Raw genomic sequence first — 19,480 nt, 5'->3', positions numbered from 1 at the left:
ATGTATTGGTAGATAATATAATGAATGGTTTATTTGAGAAAAAAATAGTGTCCTCAATATTCTCTAATAAATGTATTTATAGTATATTTATTATTGGTATAAAATTATACGCAGGTGTTACTTCAAAAAAATTATGTGTTTGAATTACCTAATAGTTAGATTAAGTTTAATTGCTTTTAATTATTTTATAATATTAATTTTTAATGAAACAGATACTTAATATGATAGTTCCTAAATAATATAAAATAAAATAAATATTTATAAATTAACTTCGAAAATATTTTTTAGTAAAAATACCTAAAATATTCTATTTCTACAACTGATTATAAACTTTACTATTTAGTAAAATATTGTATTTTTTAAGCATAGTATTATAGAATTCTGACGAATTATCGTAATTTATATATATATTAATATAGTATATGAAACATTTTTAGTGATCCTAAAATAATTTAGCCTTATTAATACTATAATTTTAAGAAATATAATTTAAATGTAAATTATGTAATCTATGTTCAATATTGAAAATTATTTTCAAATAAACGTATTATAACTATTTTAATTCCAAACAGTTGTTCTAAATATATAATGATTAATATATTATTAAAATTGTATTATTTTAATAAAAATCAACACATTTCAATTTTTCAAAACTTTTGTTAAAATAGTTCAAAATTCAATAAATTTCGAAACGCATCATATAAATTATTTTAATTTTAATTATTAATTTACATAATCTTTAATATATTCTTTGTAGTGATTGTAAGTATGATACGTTGGGTTTCAACTGCTGGATTGATATGATTTTTTCAATGAAGATATTTCAGCGTGGGTAGATTGGCTTACTAAGCTATTGAGTTTAAATCCTAAAAACCATAGTGGAATCGAATGTTTTCACAACTTTTAGTATGAGACGTGTATAAATCAATAATAATAATAATAATAATAAAAAAAAAAACAATCAATTAAAGAAGTCATGGCAGTAATCCTTCTTGAAATTCCTGAAAGATAACCCCGAGTAGTTTCTCTGTATAGCTGTTGTAGACTCAACTCCATTCGGAAATAAAACGGCAAATAATAATAATAATATATCGATGGTTTAGGATCAATGCTGCTTCAGACCCCATCCCGCGGGCTGTTTTCCGATTATGGTCTTCAAAGTCACAAAGCCTTTATACAATTATTATTATACAGTATAACTCTAGAATATTCAATAATCGTACCAGCAACTATAGTTGCGCTTAGTTTCACCAATTATTATTATTATTCAAAATATTACGTATCACGTAAATTATATGATTAAATATTATATTATATTTAGTGAACACGAATTATTCACCTCACTCATTGATCAATCTGTCTTACATACAGAAATAGCCATATTGTGTCTCGTTTCAGGTCGATTTCTTGTGGTAAGGTCGTTTAGCGCGTTAGGTTAATCCGATACATACCATAAACGTACCTACGCCACGCTATGTCGTCAAAATCTAATAGCCGAGATATTTTGTGCGTATCACCGTCGGGACGGAAAGTTCAAGTAATGTCGACGGGGGCCGTTTGATTTTTACGCCGTTGTACACCATAAGTGTACTTATCGCCGTTACGCACAAACGAAACTAGGTATATTTATTATGACCACGAAGGATAAAGATTCATTTTTAGATAAATATTGGTTCTCCGTGGTTATAACACATATTATAAAGAAAAACGAAAATGCATTTTATGTAAAACCATTCCGGTCATACATAATACAGTAACTCGTGACCTGCAATACAATAAGTCTTATACAAGTAATACTATATGGACTACTAAACTCTGATCGATTTTACGAGCTACTCAAAATTCTTAAAAAAATTATGATATTAACTATTACGTATATTATTATAACATGACGTACCTACTATTAGTTATATGTTTGTATTTGTTCTATACAATGTTTACTTATTAATATAATCCACTTGAAATTAAAGGCACAATGATGCTGTAAGTTTATTTTTATCTCGATGGCCTATGTTTCTGTGAATTGTACAATGAATAAAACATAACGATAATAAATAAATAAAAACGATTTACCCATAGGTACAATTTATTGTATAATGATATGAATAAAGATAATGATAAACGACAATATGAGTTCATATACAAAACCCCGTTGAGTCGAGAACGATTCGTCAACGTTCTTTCGTTAAATTAATGCGATGATAACCGTAATGTGCGAGCGATGGATTAAATTGAATTAAGCTCGACACGTGCCACCTCCGTTCACGTATGTCATAACTACAGTATATCATATTATTGTAATATAATAGTATATACTTTATTATAGTGTACTTATTTATTATTATTCAGAAGACGTAAACACCACGGTCGTGATGACAAGCGGCGCGTTCCCGTGTTACGGAATTATCGAACAGGGACAAATGGACGCGGCCGTTTAGACGCGGCTATTTGGACGCCAAGTAATTTAGACACTGTTGTTTGGGCGCTAATATATTTGAACGCGAGGACAATATTATAGTTATTCAATTCTTTATTTTTACTAATACCAATGACAATAAAATATAAATATACGTATATATTATAGTAGAATTATCATAAAGCATAGTTTATAAGAATACATTTTATTCAAATATTCATAATAATAAAAAAAAAAAATTGCTAAAAAAATATAATAGTTAAAAATAAATAAACATATAGGTATATATTATAGTATATTATCATAAAACATAGTTTATAAGAATACATTTTATTTAAATATTTCTAATAATAAAACAAATTAATCAATACTAGTCTAAACGATTTCGTGCCTAAACGATAACGTAGGATAAATCATAATATCGTGATAAAACTATGATATTAATTATAATTATTAATTTTATCCTCGCCTCTAAATGTACTGGCGCTCAAATGGCTGCGTCTAAATGACTTCGCGTTCAAACGGCCGCGTCCATTTGTCCTGGATCGTAGAATAATTGCGGATTGTACCCGCATGATCTTGAGACGATTTTTTTGTACGATATAAAAATTATATACGCACCGGACACACACCGACCAAATCATTGTTAATTTATTGACTAATTAGTGGTAAATTTACGATTTGTGTGTCCTTCAATCGATAGCCATCAAATTGTCGTGCCAATATTTTAGTCTACTGATTCTCCGCAGTTATTTGAATAACGCAGCCACTTTCAAAATATTGCTCTAGTATACCATTCAAAATTATATTTAATTGTATATTATTTATACATTTAACATATGCATATATATATATATATATATGCATATATATATATTGTATACATATAAATTAGTTTTTAAATTAAAAAGCTACTGGAGTTTGGAGTTCTGAATTTACTATACGCAGCGATTGAACAATCATCCAGAAGCAATTACGACATCGAGATTGCATTCACCGTTCATTATTATAATTCAATTTAAACGTTACATCCCAGATTGACATTGTATAGCTATAACGAAGAGTCTAATTTTTACAGTACAATATTCAATATTAATAATAATTTAATCGAACAATTTTTTTTTTTTTTACACACAACCTGTATTAAGTTGTCAGTCTTGTCGTTCACCTCCATCGATTTTTATTTTTATTTTTTGTCGTCTTAATTATTTTATGATGGCGTGTACGTATTCACATACTACAATAATGATAAAAATAATAAATATACCTTTAAAAAAAGTATAGAACAAGTAGCAGTAGGCATTAAGTCTTCGAAATTCTTCGAGAGAGTTCCAAATTGTTTAATTATTCTACCGGAGATTACATCCCAAACCTACTCAACAGAATTATGTATGTGTTATCATGAAAATAATTTATCCCCAATCAACTTTTTAGCCCCACCAACTATGACTTTAGATTATATGATAATAAAATCAATAATAATTTGTACCTATAAATACTGCAAAGGTCTTATAACTAAGGTGACTAAAAACGTCGGCTAAACGGCGCACCGGGTATACGATATAGATATACTTGAGCGTACAAGCAAACATTTATTTTATTATTCAATTTAAACAATTCACGTATAACAAGCGTAAGCGATAATAGCATTAAATTAACTGAAAATCTTTCGGAAATAAACCATCTAATGATGACACTCCTTTGGTTGTGATTAAAAGGTTAGGTTAGACGCACGGAGTAGATAAAAACGCCATTTTTTTAATTCTTAAACGCAGCGGCAATAAAAAAGTAAAAATTAGTAACAACCATAATAACAGCTGTGTTACCTATGTAAATAAAATAGTATAATTACGTGTAACTTGGTAAGTGGTTGTACCAATAGGGAGTTGTTAAAAACCCTGTACCGTTAAACGAGCACGTTCGGCCACGATAAATCAATTTCTATTTTTATTTATTTTTTATTAGAATTGCTATTTTTCCTCTTTCTATGCGCGTTTATAATAACATAACAATATAAAGGTACTGTATATTTTGGCTCGCGATTTCGTAATATTACACTACGCCGCCATGTAATCAAAATGGGATTTCGACAAACGATATATCATAACCATCGGATATTGCATACCATATACGCCTTGTAAAACAGCGAGTTTTCTCAAACGAGCGGTACTCGCATTCTCCAAGTCCGTACTTTAAGACCCATCCCGTTAGTATAATATTAGTTCGAACCTTCACCCATCGTCATGTATAAAATATATCAAACTAAACAAATCACCGAATTCACTAGGAATTTTTCACGATCAAAAACGTCGAATCGCTGCATTACATATTATTTTTTCATCGTCAACGTCTTTTTTTTTTCGATTTTTCTCATCCCTACGGGTACAGGTGAACCGTTTTCGACAGGAATGCAGTCTTATTCGTTTTATGACCCATCCACGATTATCAGTCTATAAAAATATCATAGCGTACGGAACTTGGTTTATCGTTTCTATGGATGGACAGAAGAAGCATGTATAGTATATTAGTTCAATCCATTTTCATTTGTATCAATTCCGTGGAATCTTACATTTAATCCAATACATACATATTTAACACTTAAAATAATAAACGTTGAAAGAATGATTGGAATATTACGTTAATATTATTAAAATTTATGTAACCAATAATTTATAAAATTTATTTATTTGTTATTGATTTGTTTTTTTTTTTTCATTTAGAAATATATATTTTAATATGCTTATTCTTAAGAAAACTAAATATTTAAAAAAATATATAAGTCTTAAAAAATAACCGGTTTGTGATTATGATCATTGCTAAAAACTTATTTTTTTAAATGAATTAAATAATAAATATTAATTTAATAATATCAAATTTTTAATAGCTTTTAAATAAAAATTTTATGTCAAAGGTATAAAATTAAGGTACACAAATATTGCAAACGAAAAAAAAACAAATATCGACTATACATACTATATATATATATATTAACTGTAATATTATTGTTGAAATAAAAATTAACATAATATATAGTAATACACATGTTAATTTTTTTAAGCTTCTTCTTTATTATTAGCAATAAAATATTTATTGATATAGTGAAAACTTTTGATTTAAAATAACGACATAGTCAATCTTATCTTCTGATATATTCATATATAATTAACTTGTACAACGCGATATTTCTAAAATAAACCATCAAGCCTCTTATAGATTTTAAAGTCTTGCAATTTCAACCGTCGGATTACGTAGTAGATTACAATATAGCCACCATCAAGTCATCAATTATTTTCCAAACAGCAATATTATAAATAATAAATCATTTGTGGGTAACGACTTTAGCGATAAAATCGCCTGAATGTTTAGAACATGCATGCGTGTTTATCGTTAGAACTTAAACGATTGCGGATCACCTAAAAGCGTCTTGCAACATTAACTATTAATCTTGTATGAAACTATTATACGCTTATATTTACATTTAAACTTGAAATAATGTTTATAACATTATGTTGTTAAGATTTGATTTTAGCTAAATATGGATGAAATAAAAACACTATTTCGTCATTTCTCGGATGATTAGACGAACCACGTTTCGGACGTATTTAATATTATAATATTATATCATCAAATTTGTAAAGTGGTAATATAAATATAATTGAAATGTATATTTCATACCTACTATTAATATTATAATGATAGCTAACGACCTAATTTCAAACAAAAAAATCGTCTAATTTTTTAAGATATTATCGGTATAAAACAAGAGTTGGATTTGTCTTTGAATTTATTGTTTTATAATATTATCTTGACCAAAATCAACATTTCTGATTTTCATAATACTTTTTAGATTTATTTTTAAATACGTAGGTCAAATTAAATTTGAACTCAATTCGTAGTTTAATATTTGTTGGATACGATTAATTTTTATCGACGATTAATCAACAAGGACATTTGCAGATTCTTTTGATAAAACTGGATTCGATATGTATTAATAGTATAGTTATAAAAGAATAATATATATCAATTTTTATGATAATCTATTTATACGATACCTCAACACCAGATACAATACTAAATTTATACATTTAATTATAATAATTTACACAACTAATAGATAATCAAAACAAACCTATTATATTGATCAGTCTCGTGGTTTCTTTCTCCTGGCAATTTGTTATGAAAACTTGTGCTTTTTCCTCTACTGTTAAGGATCTCCCCTTAAGATATTTATGTGAAAAACATATCTTTACTGATTTTATCTTTAGCCTTAACATAGCGAATACAATTAGAAATTATTAAATATTTATAACTCATTATTGCAAAACGAAATATTTAAAATTTTTATTTTTGTTTATCAATTATAAACTATATTTTAATCATACATTGCATATTATTATGCAATAGTATACGAGTATAAGTATTATTAGTGTGTAAAAATGTACTACATGCACCACGAGAGTACTGAGCCTCTCATACATTAATTATAAAACAACTCCACTAACACTATTCATTTTTTATCTACCAACTATCGCCGATTTATAATATATATATATATATATATATATTTTAATATAGTTATTTATTTTTCCATCAAGGTACATATCCGGTGGCGCCATTCTGTTCTCAAAATGGGAATCCTGGGAGTTCTTCGACGGGTCATACTTCTGTTTCATATCGCTGAGCACAATCGGATTCGGCGACTTCGTGCCGGGTAATAGCATCACTGGTTCTGGCACCGAAACAATCCCTGGAACTGGCACTAATCCTAGCACTAGTACCACCGGAATCCGCACTAGTGCCGGTACAGTCATCGAACTCAGTTTCATACTGTGTTCCATGTACTTAATGCTGGGCATGGCCCTGATCGCCATGTGCTTTAACCTGATGCAACAGGACGTCGTGATGAAAATCCGAACGTGCACGGACATTGTTCGAAGGATCAGCAGGTGTAAAAATTGATCCACGTACTGTTGACGACAGACCACAATCGTGGCAAAACGTTTCGCATAAGTCGCACGATTTAATTGATGTATAACCCGTCCAGTTCGTCTTGACGCACGAAAAAAGTTATGTTAAATAAAAAAAAATAAAAAAATAAAGTAAAAATTGATTCGGAAATCGCAATATTTTTTTCAATAGGTATAATAAAATGTTTAGACCAATGATTTTTTTTTTTTTTAAATAACTTTGACACAATTTTCGAGTGCCAAGATGAGATGGACAGGTGTTAGTAACATAACCGCGACGTTGCCGAGCCAAACAAAGATCGGTAGTCGTATTCAGCAGTACTCGACTGACTCGACGTTTTGGTACACGTCAGTCTTGGGTTTCGACAGAGTGGTGTATACAACTTATAACATCGACAGAAACGGAACGGATGCCCATTAAGTTTAACACATTTTTGTATTGTACTATTTTTAGATTTTTTTAATGTATTTTATCCTATTTTTTCTCTCGTTTTGTTTTGTTCCACTTATCCAGTTCGTGTAAATAAAAGTCATTATGTTTTACTTTATATGTTGGGTTTTAGTTTACCGCGAGAAATTAACAGTCTGACCAGCGTGCTTTGAAACAAAAATACATTTATCTTACCGTCATAGGACTGGTAATCTCATACACACTCCTCTGCCACGGTAAAACTATGCGGTTTTCATTTTCTCCGTGTTCCTGCGGTCTCGTCCAAAGTCAACCCTTGTATACATTATTATTATTACAATATCTCTGTATTTAATTCATTACTTGAAAATGGGTTATTAAGTGAGTCGCCGAACCTGAATACGTACCATTTATGCGTATGACAAAACAGAAGATACCTCGCTTGTCCCAAACACCGACCAAAATTATTAACTAAAATTAAATAATAAAATATCATAAATTTATCATGTAGACCCGTACATTACCTGCAACGAATTCAGATCGTTATATTATCGTTATATAAATTACGACAATATAATATAATTACGATATATACGACAATAAATTATTAAAGATGACTATAAAGCTATATGTTAAGCTTTAATATGTTGTTATTGTTATTTTTTTTAATAAAATATTTATTTTTATTGAAATCATGCGGGTATTTATAAACAAATATTTTCTTCGAATCAATTGTCAGTTATTATAGATGACGGTTATACTATACGTATAGATGAACCAAAAATACGATGTAAATATATTTATAAGTAGTATAAAATATTATGATATAGTAAGTAACCATGGTATTGTAATATGATATAGATGCGTTAGAATATAATGTCTTTAACGTTTCTAGTAAATCGTTGATATTATGATTTCCACTTAACAAAATAAAAAAAAATTATAATATTATACGAGTATATCATCATATATGAAAAATATATATAAATAAGAAAATAATTGTATATATAAATTATATATTACTAGAAAAAACCCTAGAAGTCCTCATTTTTCCATATGTTTTTTTATTTCAAGCATTATATAATGCATAATGATAATATATAAAATAATAAGTATATTTAGTTCTTAATAAAAATAAAAATCTACTGCTTGAATCATGTATCAATATCTTCCAAATACTTTATGTGAACCTTAAATCTTTAAAGCTTAACTGTATAATATTTATGTATATAAAGCGATTTCTTATATAAATATGTGAAATGCTTGTACCAATGTATGCAAAAAGTATGATTTCAATTTATAACATTATAATTCTTTTTTTACGAAAAAAAAATTCTTTTAAAACTTTAAAATTATTTAAATTAAAACTACTAAAAATTTCATACTTAAATCTTTTTGATCTTTAAAATATTTTATTCAAACATAAAACACACAAGAAAGCTATCAATGATAAGCAGTAAATTTGAGTACTCTCACTGGTGAAAGTTTAACCTAAAATATTTACTAACTGTGCTTTTCTAAAAAAAAACCGAAAAAAATAAGCCCATTCACAACATTTGTATAAAAAAAATACAGTTACATTTAAAATTGTTTTAAATTTAAATCTATTCATCTTAAGAAATTGATAGAGTGGACTACAAATGTCTGAACGAAATTACGCCTATAAATAAATCTTATCAAAATGATATATCATTGTCTAAAAATAATCCCAAGACAATATAAAATATTGTTTATATGTAAGTGTTTGATATAAGATGGTGCCCGCATTTTTTCATAATTACCTATAAAGCCTAAAACAATACTTAGTCCAAATGTAAAGAGTTATTGTTTTTGTTATTATTATGCACAATAAAAGATGCCAGAAAACCGGAACAATATAATTATATATTTATTTTAGAATTAGAATTGAGTTTTAAGCATACATAATTAAGTGTCTTGACTCACATTTACATACATTTTATGTATTTATCATGATATCAATTAAAATGAAAATGTAAATAATAGATAATAATAGTATTTACATCCATGGCCCCAAAAATGTCAATCATTTTAAAATTAATTATACTTTTCTATTATCTGTACTAAATTATACACTAGTACTATTATTTTTGCTTGTTAAATAAAAATTCTATTATGAAAGCATTCAATAAAATAAGTGTTAATTTTAAACTATTCTTTTGATTACGAAAACAATATAATATATTCATCATGTTCATCAAATTTGTATTATATTATTATAATTCATGATATACATGTTGTAGGTAATATGGTCAAATCAGTCATTTTATTAAATGCCTAGACATATAGTCAAATAATTTAATGTTTATGCGATTTCACTATCTGCCTAGACATTTATTTAAATGCCTAGTCATTTAACTAAATGCCTATTTCATGCCAGGCAAATAATTAAAAAAAACATTTGTATTATTTTAAAAATTTAAATATATTTTTTATCAGTTATTTATTGTTATTTTATATATAAAAAAAGTATGTTTTATTTATTGATATGAAAAACACTTAGGTATATGAAATAATATGCTTAATTCTGTGTTCATTATTATTTAGTATTGTTTTAAAAATAAAATCATAAATATATATATAAGTAATAACTAATAATATGTGATAGACATAAATGGTAGTACGAGTATATTGTATAGCCTATAGTCAGTATAATACGAATAGTGAGTACTATATATTCTTATTAAATAAAAATAAAAGTTCTATTGGTTTTTACCTTGGAAAATTAACGTAGGTACTAGGTTGTATGAGAACCTTATTTATATTGAGTACCGTGGGACGAATTATAATCTTATCGATTATAACGACATACATATGACGTTACGAAAAAAGATACAGAACATGCGATTGAATTGTACAATAATTTAGTTTAATACGTGTATTACGTTTACGTAAATTGTATGTAGTGTGATAATAAGTAATAGGTAACAAAAACTTGTAGTTATAATATAACTTTTTTATTTATTTTTTATGATTTCATTTTTAAAATAATAATAATAGTGGACACAAAATTAAACATATTATTTCATATACCTAAGTGTTTTTCATATCAATAAATAATACATACCTTTTTTATATATAAAATAGCAATAAATAACTGATAGAAAATATATTTAAATTTTTAAAATAATACAAAATATTTTTTTTATTATTTGCCTGTCATGAAATAGGTATTTAGTTAAATGACTAGGCATTTAACTAAATTTCTAGGCAGATAGTGAAATTGCATAAAAATTAAATTATTATATGCCTACGACATACACATATAATAATACAAAAACAAAATCCATAGACTTGTGTCAAAACTTTGTAGATTATAAACTTTAAAAATAAACTTAAAATCTTTCTATATTGAAATATCCTAAGACATAATGTAGTTTTAGTAAATATTAACTTTTTCTTAAATAATTAATCATAATTTTCAATCTTAAATATATTTATTTTTGAGCATAATAAAATAGTTTAATAAAATGCAATCTATACATATGTATATTTTTCCTGGTCTATCGATAACCCTCTTTATATTCAATCTCTTAATATAAAATTTTTCCTAGCATTTAAAGACACACAATATACTATGGTTTTTATAAAATTATGTGAATTTCTAATATAAACATCCATGTTATAATTTGATCTGTTTAAGTACGCAAAACTATAATATCGATTAGAATAATTTTATTTTTCTATTAATAATCACAATTTATGTTTCTATCTGTCTAGGTTTAATACTGTACAACGAGTTTTAACTATTATTTTAAATATTTTAAATATATGACACTGAAAAAAATATAGTATAACCAGAAAGTACTAAAATATCTATAAATACATTTGTTACGAAAAAAAAAAAATGTTATAGGACAAAAATGGAACACCAGAAATACAAATCATGCAAAACGATATACCTCGAATGCTCATTCACATCCAAGTAACTATACAATACGTGATTGTAAATTTAATATTAATAAACTTTTAGACTAACTTATCAATAGTAATAATATGTTTAAGAGTATAATAATTTTAGAACGATAAGTAAAAAATATATATTTTTATACTTAAAATGTTATCTATCGATATTATAATTGTCTTATTATACTAAAATCCAATTAATTCGAACGTTATTTATACATCATCATACTGTTTTTAGTGATTTATAATATCTATTACTTTCCTAATATTATTTATATGTAGATTTACTAAACACAAATATGAATGATAACTTAAAATAAGTTTTTTTTTTTTTTTTTTTTTTTTTTTTTCAATCCGAAGATTGGTTAAATGATTATTGATGTTTCCCTCCACTTGTCTCTGTCACTTATAAAAATAAGTTAAAATAAGTTTATTAAGAATAAATTATTTTAAAAACAATTAAAACCATTGTTTAGTAATAGGACAACAATTTGACAAATTATAATCATATAATTTATCTACTCACCAAGTTATTTTTCTTGGTTAATAGTATGGAACTTACGATTCCCATCAGTTAAAAAATTTCAGTGTCCCAAAATACTATATGATTTTGTATGGAATTTTTTTTATTGCGCAATTTTAATTCACTAACAGTGTCTACATAAAAATAAATAAATGAAAAGCCAGAAAGAAAACGGAAATCAATTATTGGGAATTAATTTCAACACAGCACACTCATATAATGTAATATTTATTTTAAATTTTTAATTAATTATGTAATACAGTAATATGAACTAATTCAAATATATTCTGATTGGCTATATTTTGTGATAATTTTAAATCATTTGGATTATTAATTTTTTTTTTCTAATTACAAAAAACTTAATTAATTTATAAAACATAATATCATATGTAAAAAAATTATAGTGTACAAAGTATATTATTATTAATGTTTAATCAATCATGTGATTGAAAGAATAACGTGTAACTAAAAAAAAATCCAGTTTTTATATTATTTAGAATTATTATTATTACTATGAAAATGAATACTTCACATCTCAGTCGTTCTAAAAAATAAAAATAAATATAAATTTAATGTAATAATTTATTGCAAATTATTTAGTACAACAATATTAACAAATATTTAATTAAACGACAACTTTCATTGATTGACTTAAATAAATGTCGTCAAATATAGTACGTTATGCAAAAATACATTATTGGGATTGGAAACTGACAATTTTTTTTTTTTTTTTTGTGAGAAAAAAGCAGTTATAAAAACTCTTTTTTATCACACCATACTATTCGTACAAATTTAATGATGAAACGAGAGTTCTAAAAGCAGATTTGAAGTCCTATCATGTCTTATAGAAAATGCTTTGACGCTTAATGAATTAAGAATTTAAACCCATATAATATTATATTATATATTTTATATTATAAAGGACTAACAGTTTCCTAAACGGTTCACTCATTTTTTTAAAGTTAATTTTATCCCCGTGTTAGTGTTTTACATAAAAAAAAGAAAAAATAAAAAATTTTTCAACAAACTATTTAAATACAAATAAGGATAATTAAACAATTAATATAATAGATTAAAAGTTAACCGCTGAAATGTAAAATATAAATTACTAAATACACAAAATTCTAAACAACAAAATAATTATATAAAATGAGTTAATGTGAAATCGTTGCCACATAAACTATGAAACAAAAAACTCTACTTGCGTTATATTCATATTAAAATCATATTAATTGTAAGAAACGAAATTGTATTTTAAATTAATTTCACTCAAGCCTTTTTTTATTTTTGTTTTTTATAAGCATAAAATAATAAACGAAAAAATACAATTAAAATTTTTAAGTCATCATTTTTATTTTCAATTGTCTTTAAAATTATAAAATTTAAGGTTAGAATATTTTTAATTATCATATAGGATACATGAACTGTACATACTCCAGATTAAAATTTATGTTAAATCAGAAAATAATAAAAGTTTTATGTACGACATTAAAAAATAAATTAAAGAAACCGTTTTATTATTTTTTTCGGTTTAATTTCTGTATATTAGTTTTGACTATCTTTAGCTTCCAAAAAATTAAATTAGAATGTTTAATCAGTATATTATACATTCTTGTTTACAATTTACCAAGAAACTTAATTACATGATAATTGCTTAAAACGAATAGAACCCCTATAGTCGGTATTAACCGTTATATAAATGTTGTGCTACTTTTGACTAAATTTTAAAACTATTGTTATCAAGAATATTAAACAAACTATTACAAACCTTTTTTTTTTAATATAACCCAATATAAAAAATAAATAACTAATGTGAGCAGTCTTATTACGTATTTAATTTATTTTCAGCCATTTTAAAATATGAGTATGCGGGTTTCATAGTCGATTAGAACATAACAATATGTTAATTTTTAAAAAATATCAGCCTTTATAGGGTCAACAAATGTTGATATTACTTATATTAATTTAAAGAATATTCGTTTTTGCAACGTTAATACAGTAATTATATTTTTTCGATATTTTTAATTATTTTATTTGCTACGGCTCATTATGCTCTATATTTTAGATATATGATTATTATAGACAAGACCTAAGGGTAGTATTCCATTTAATGAGGAGCGAGTTATTTTTTATATTGTAATTAAAAAATCATGAAGAAGGCAAATCACAAGTTTGGTTACCCTAACATCCTTAAGTTATAATTTTTCTCAAAAAAAAAAAAAAAAAAACATATAATCATTTAAAAATAAATTTATTAACATTCGTAACCAAAAATTAAGAATTTGTTACTTGATTTCTATCCTAGGAAATTAATTTATTAACAAATGGCAACAGCAATCCTTATATAGAGGAATTCACTTGGGGAAATCCACAAATTTGGAATTCATAGTTTAATTTCACTCAGGGTAATTCATTTTGTTCCCGGTGATACAATCATAATATTACGTTGTAAGTTTACTAGATATATCGTATTTTCTTTTTAAATCATGGAATCATGAGCTTATTGAGATAATTATTCATTGCTTGGTAATCGATATCAATGTTTACATAACACATTAACAAACTAAATGAAGGTATACATACATTTATCTGCCACAAATTGTAAAAAATACATTCCTAAGCTATGTTGCCAATTAATTTTGTTTTTTTTTTTTTTTTTTGTTACCTTTGATAGCTAAGATAATAATGTTTACAATACATAATTTGATAGTTTCGGGTATTCATGATATTTCTCTGAAAATTTGTAATTTTTCAATTATCTTCTTTGAACGGTTTGTTCGGTCAAAATTTAAAATATTTTCTAAATACTTTTAACTATCAAACAATTGTTTTAAAACGAAAAAAAAATAAAAAAAAAAATGAGTACAATATTGATGTTATAAAGTTTTATAAGTATTTCCGTCTGGACGATAGCCGTTTGAGTGCAATAACTTAAATATACTTGAAATCGTCGAAATTCGTACAAAACAAGTTTTTGAATAATTATATTTTAGTATCGAAACTTAACATATGCATGTTATAAAATTACGTAGTAGATAGTTAATAATAATATTCTGCGGGCTATTTTCTCGTACTGGATAATTGTAATCTTGATCCACGTCCAAATCGGCAATTGATACTGCAAAACTAATGAGACGTGAAACGCTTAAAGCAAAGATAACGATACGTAGTTCGATGTTTCGCACATTGTATAATATTATAATGTGCTATTAAAAGATGCGATAAATTTCAAAACAAATCGATCGTATCGTCGCGGAACAAGTCATTTCTTGCGAGTCGGACATACGACATCTAGATGAGATGTGCGTGTGACTAATTGAACTGCACAAACGACACCGTTCATCAAAAACGCCTTCGTTGCACGACACGGTATAATACTGCAATAATATTACACACCGTATAGATATAAGTTTACCGATTTTGTTGTACATTATATCGACGGAGAGAGTAGCCGTATCAAATGGTTTGAAATAAATCGAACACAACACGATTATGTAAAAAAAAAAAAAAAAAAAAATGGAAAAAAATTGTATCCGCCACAAACAGAAGACTGCACGTTTGCTAACTCTAAAATTACATGTCTGCGACAGACGCGTGACCCGCGATCGCTTACAGTTTCCATTTTCACCTATTTTTGTTTTACCGGTCTTGGTTCTGATTTTTTCAGTCTGAGTCAAGTTCAACGGATTCACTTTTCTATCAATCATATCTTTTTCCGATGTCAACTGATTTTTTTTTTCTTTAGAATCCAAATGTATTGTAAAAATCACTCTTAGTGATACTAAACCACAGACACGTGAAGAACGTGTCGTTTCTATGATCTACTTAATGATAAATGTATCCAATAAATAATAATGATTAACGATGTACACCAGTAAGTTTTACACATCAGGACATTAACTAATTAAAAAGTTATATATAAATTTAAACAATTATTGTTTTTTTTTTTTAGCTTTTTGACTTTATAAGTTAGTAAATTTTAAAATTAAACTAAATATCACAGAATCAGTTGTGAAAATTTCGATTTTTTTTTTTAAATAAAAAAAAAAAAAACTTATAAATTCACTTAAAATTATTTTTGTGCATATTATTAATTTTTTGGTTTAATTAATTATAAATATATTATATCATATATTAATTATATTTAATTTTTTACTCATTATTTACATATAAATTCATATAAATAAATATTACATGTTTTATAAATAAGTTAACACCAATGCTTAATTAAATAAATATAAGTATAACATTTGTAACAAAATATTTTATAATTTTTTTTAACATCAAATAAAAAAAAATAAAGTAATTCAACCTCTCGATATAATAAGAATCACTTAGGTGGTAATTAAAAACAAAAATTTTTCAGAACTAAGGTAAATTTATAGTCTTACCTATTTATTTTAAAATATTAAAACTTTAAAGTTAAATATATTATATAATAACAATCAACTTATAATCTAACAACTTAACTTAAATAGTTTAAGTCAATTATTTTCATTAACTTGTCCGTCTATGAATAATAAATTATTAGACTGCCCTGTCAACATTTCTAGATTTATATATATTACGTCAAATTAACGTGGAATAATGAGAGAATTTTAACTATTTTTTTTCTATTCTCGCTGTTTTAAATACATCTTTTCACTTTTAAACATTCAGTCATGCAGCCAAAACATCTCAGTCACATACAAATGGAGTGGAATTTATCTGCTAAAATATGTATAATTTTTTCCTTTTTAGCGAGTAAAACAGTAATAGAATACTTCTTTGATTAAATGTATGTACTATTTATTTAATTTATTTGTCATAAAAAATGTATGACCTTTTTTTTTTATAATAATATACTTATATTTTGTTAACTATGCTAATAAAATTAGTATTGCACTATCTGATAACCTATTTAAATTTACAATAAAGTTTATTTAGTAAATTGCCTTCATTTTTAAAATGTTAACTTTATACTTACACTTAAATTTGAAGTGTAATAGTTAATAATTTTTAAAAATTGAAAAAAAAAACAAAACTGTAGGACTATTGATTTAAATAAATGTCGTAACAAATATTTCAATAATATGTCTTCAACTTTCGGGACCAGTCCAATGTGTGATCTACTGATAAACGGCTGGTCCAATGTGTGATCTACCAATAAATGGCTAGTCCAATGTGTGATTAACTATTAACTATATATTATGTCCATACTGCAAAATTATTTTTTAAATCTGATAAAAAATCATCAAATATTTGAGTTTGTACCAGGTGGCATGACCGCCACCATTCTTCTTTAAGTTGGCGGTCTAATAGTGGAGATGCACCATTAACTTTAATATTATACTTAGACTTGACTCACTTCCATAACGACTCTATTGTTTGAGTATGAGCTCAATTTCAATTCATCAAAAATTATATTTTCATATAAATAACCCATTGTTGTAATAGAATTCATTTTAAAATTTAAATCGTTACAAAACTAGTTATAAAAAAAAATTGACCAACAAACGAAATGACGCGAATGAACGCTAAATGGTAACGGAATGTTTAAATGATGTATTTTAGAAATACAATACAGTCGTAAAATCCATATCATATCGATAATTATATAGGTATAGCACTATAATGTAAAATATAGATATGTTTTCAGTAGATCACACGTTCTACCTATAACGCTTTATCGTAGATAGCAGTTTATCGGTAGATCACACATTGGACCGGTCCCCAACTTTCTTGTATCATTTCTATTTCTGTCGATTAGACCAACTAAAGATCACATTTTTATATAACAAAATAATACTGGAAAGTATAGAATGTTTTCAATAATAATATTAATATATTATTTCAATATAATATTTACACGCCATATTTATAAGCTGGCGTAATGTATATGCAATTTCACTACATTGGCGTGTAGATGTTTCATTCTAATCTTTAAATTTTTTGATTCCTTAGTCATAATAATAACGATTTAAATTTAAATGAATTTATTACAACAATGGGTTATTTATATGAAAATGATATCTTGATGAATTGAAATTGAGCTCATAAGTAAATGATCGTTATGGAAGTGAAGTAAGTCTAGCTATAATATTAAAGTTAATGGTGCTATTCTTACTATTAGACCGCCAACTTAAAGAAGAATGTGGTGTCATGCCACCTGGGTCACAAACTCAATATTTGATGATTTTTATCAGATTTAAAAATAATTTTGAGTATGGACATAATATAGTAGATAGTTAATCATTACTGATTAAACTGATTTATTGGTAGATCACACATTGACCAGCTGTTTATCAGTAGATCACACATTGACTGGTCCTGAAAGTTGAAGACATATTATTGAAATATTTGTTATGACATTTATTTAATCAATAGTCCTACAAGTTTGTTTTTCAATTTTTAAAATTATTAACTATTACACTTCAAATTTAAGTGTAAGTATAAAGTTACATTTTAAAATGAAGGCAATTTACTAAATAAACTTTATTGTAAATTTAAAGGTTATCAGATAGTGCAATACTAATTTATTAGCATAGTTAACAAAATATAAGTATATTATTATAAAAAGGTCATACACGTTTATGACAAATAAATTAAATAAATAGTACATACATTTAATCAAAGAAGTTCTATTACTGTTTTACTCTAAGTTAAAAGGAAAAATTAATATTTTAGTACAGATAAATTCCACCTATTTGTATGTGACTGAGATGTTTTGCTGCATGACTGAATGTTTAAAGTGAAAAGATGTTTAAAACAGCGAGAATAGAAAAATAGTTAAAATTCTCTCATTGTTCCAATGTTAATTTGACGTAATATATATAAATCTAGAAATGTTGGACAGGGCAGTCTAATAATTTATTATTCATAGACGGACAAGTTAATGAAAAATTAACTTAAACTATTTAAGTTGTTGAAAGAATTATGTTGATTGTTAATATATAATATATTTAACTTTAAAGTTTTAAGATTTAAAATAAATAGGTAAGACTATAACTTACCTTAGTTCTGAAAAATTTGTTTTAATTACCACCTAAGGATTCTTATTATATCGAGAGGTTGAATTACTTTATTTTTGGTTTGATACAAAAATTATAAAATATTTTGTTACAAATGTTATACTTATATTTATTTAATTAAGCATTGGTGTTAACTTATTTATAAAACATGTAATATTTATTTATATGAATTTATATGTAAATAATGAGTAAAATTAAATAGCAATACGTAACTGAACGAAGTACAACAAT

General features: G+C 25.5%; 1 protein-coding gene across 1 annotated transcript in view; it reads left to right on the top strand.

Moving 5' to 3' along the window:
- The window catches only part of LOC112602198 (TWiK family of potassium channels protein 7-like), an 85,125-nt gene extending 77,194 nt beyond the window's left edge, over nucleotides 1-7,931 (top strand). The window contains exon 4 of the mRNA XM_025350155.1: nucleotides 7,012-7,931. Coding sequence (XP_025205940.1) covers nucleotides 7,012-7,375 — 364 coding nt within the window. The 3' untranslated portion in view covers nucleotides 7,376-7,931. The remainder of the gene's footprint in view (nucleotides 1-7,011) is intronic.
- Nucleotides 7,932-19,480: the final 11,549 nt, after the last annotated feature.

The sequence above is a fragment of the Melanaphis sacchari genome, unplaced genomic scaffold (genome assembly GCF_002803265.2).
Source record: "Melanaphis sacchari strain LSU unplaced genomic scaffold, SCAv2.0 Contig84_pilon_pilon, whole genome shotgun sequence".
Classification (NCBI taxonomy): Eukaryota; Metazoa; Arthropoda; class Insecta; order Hemiptera; family Aphididae; genus Melanaphis; species Melanaphis sacchari.
The sequence above is the reverse complement of the archived record's forward strand: the minus strand, read 5'-3'. Positions and strand labels throughout refer to the sequence as shown.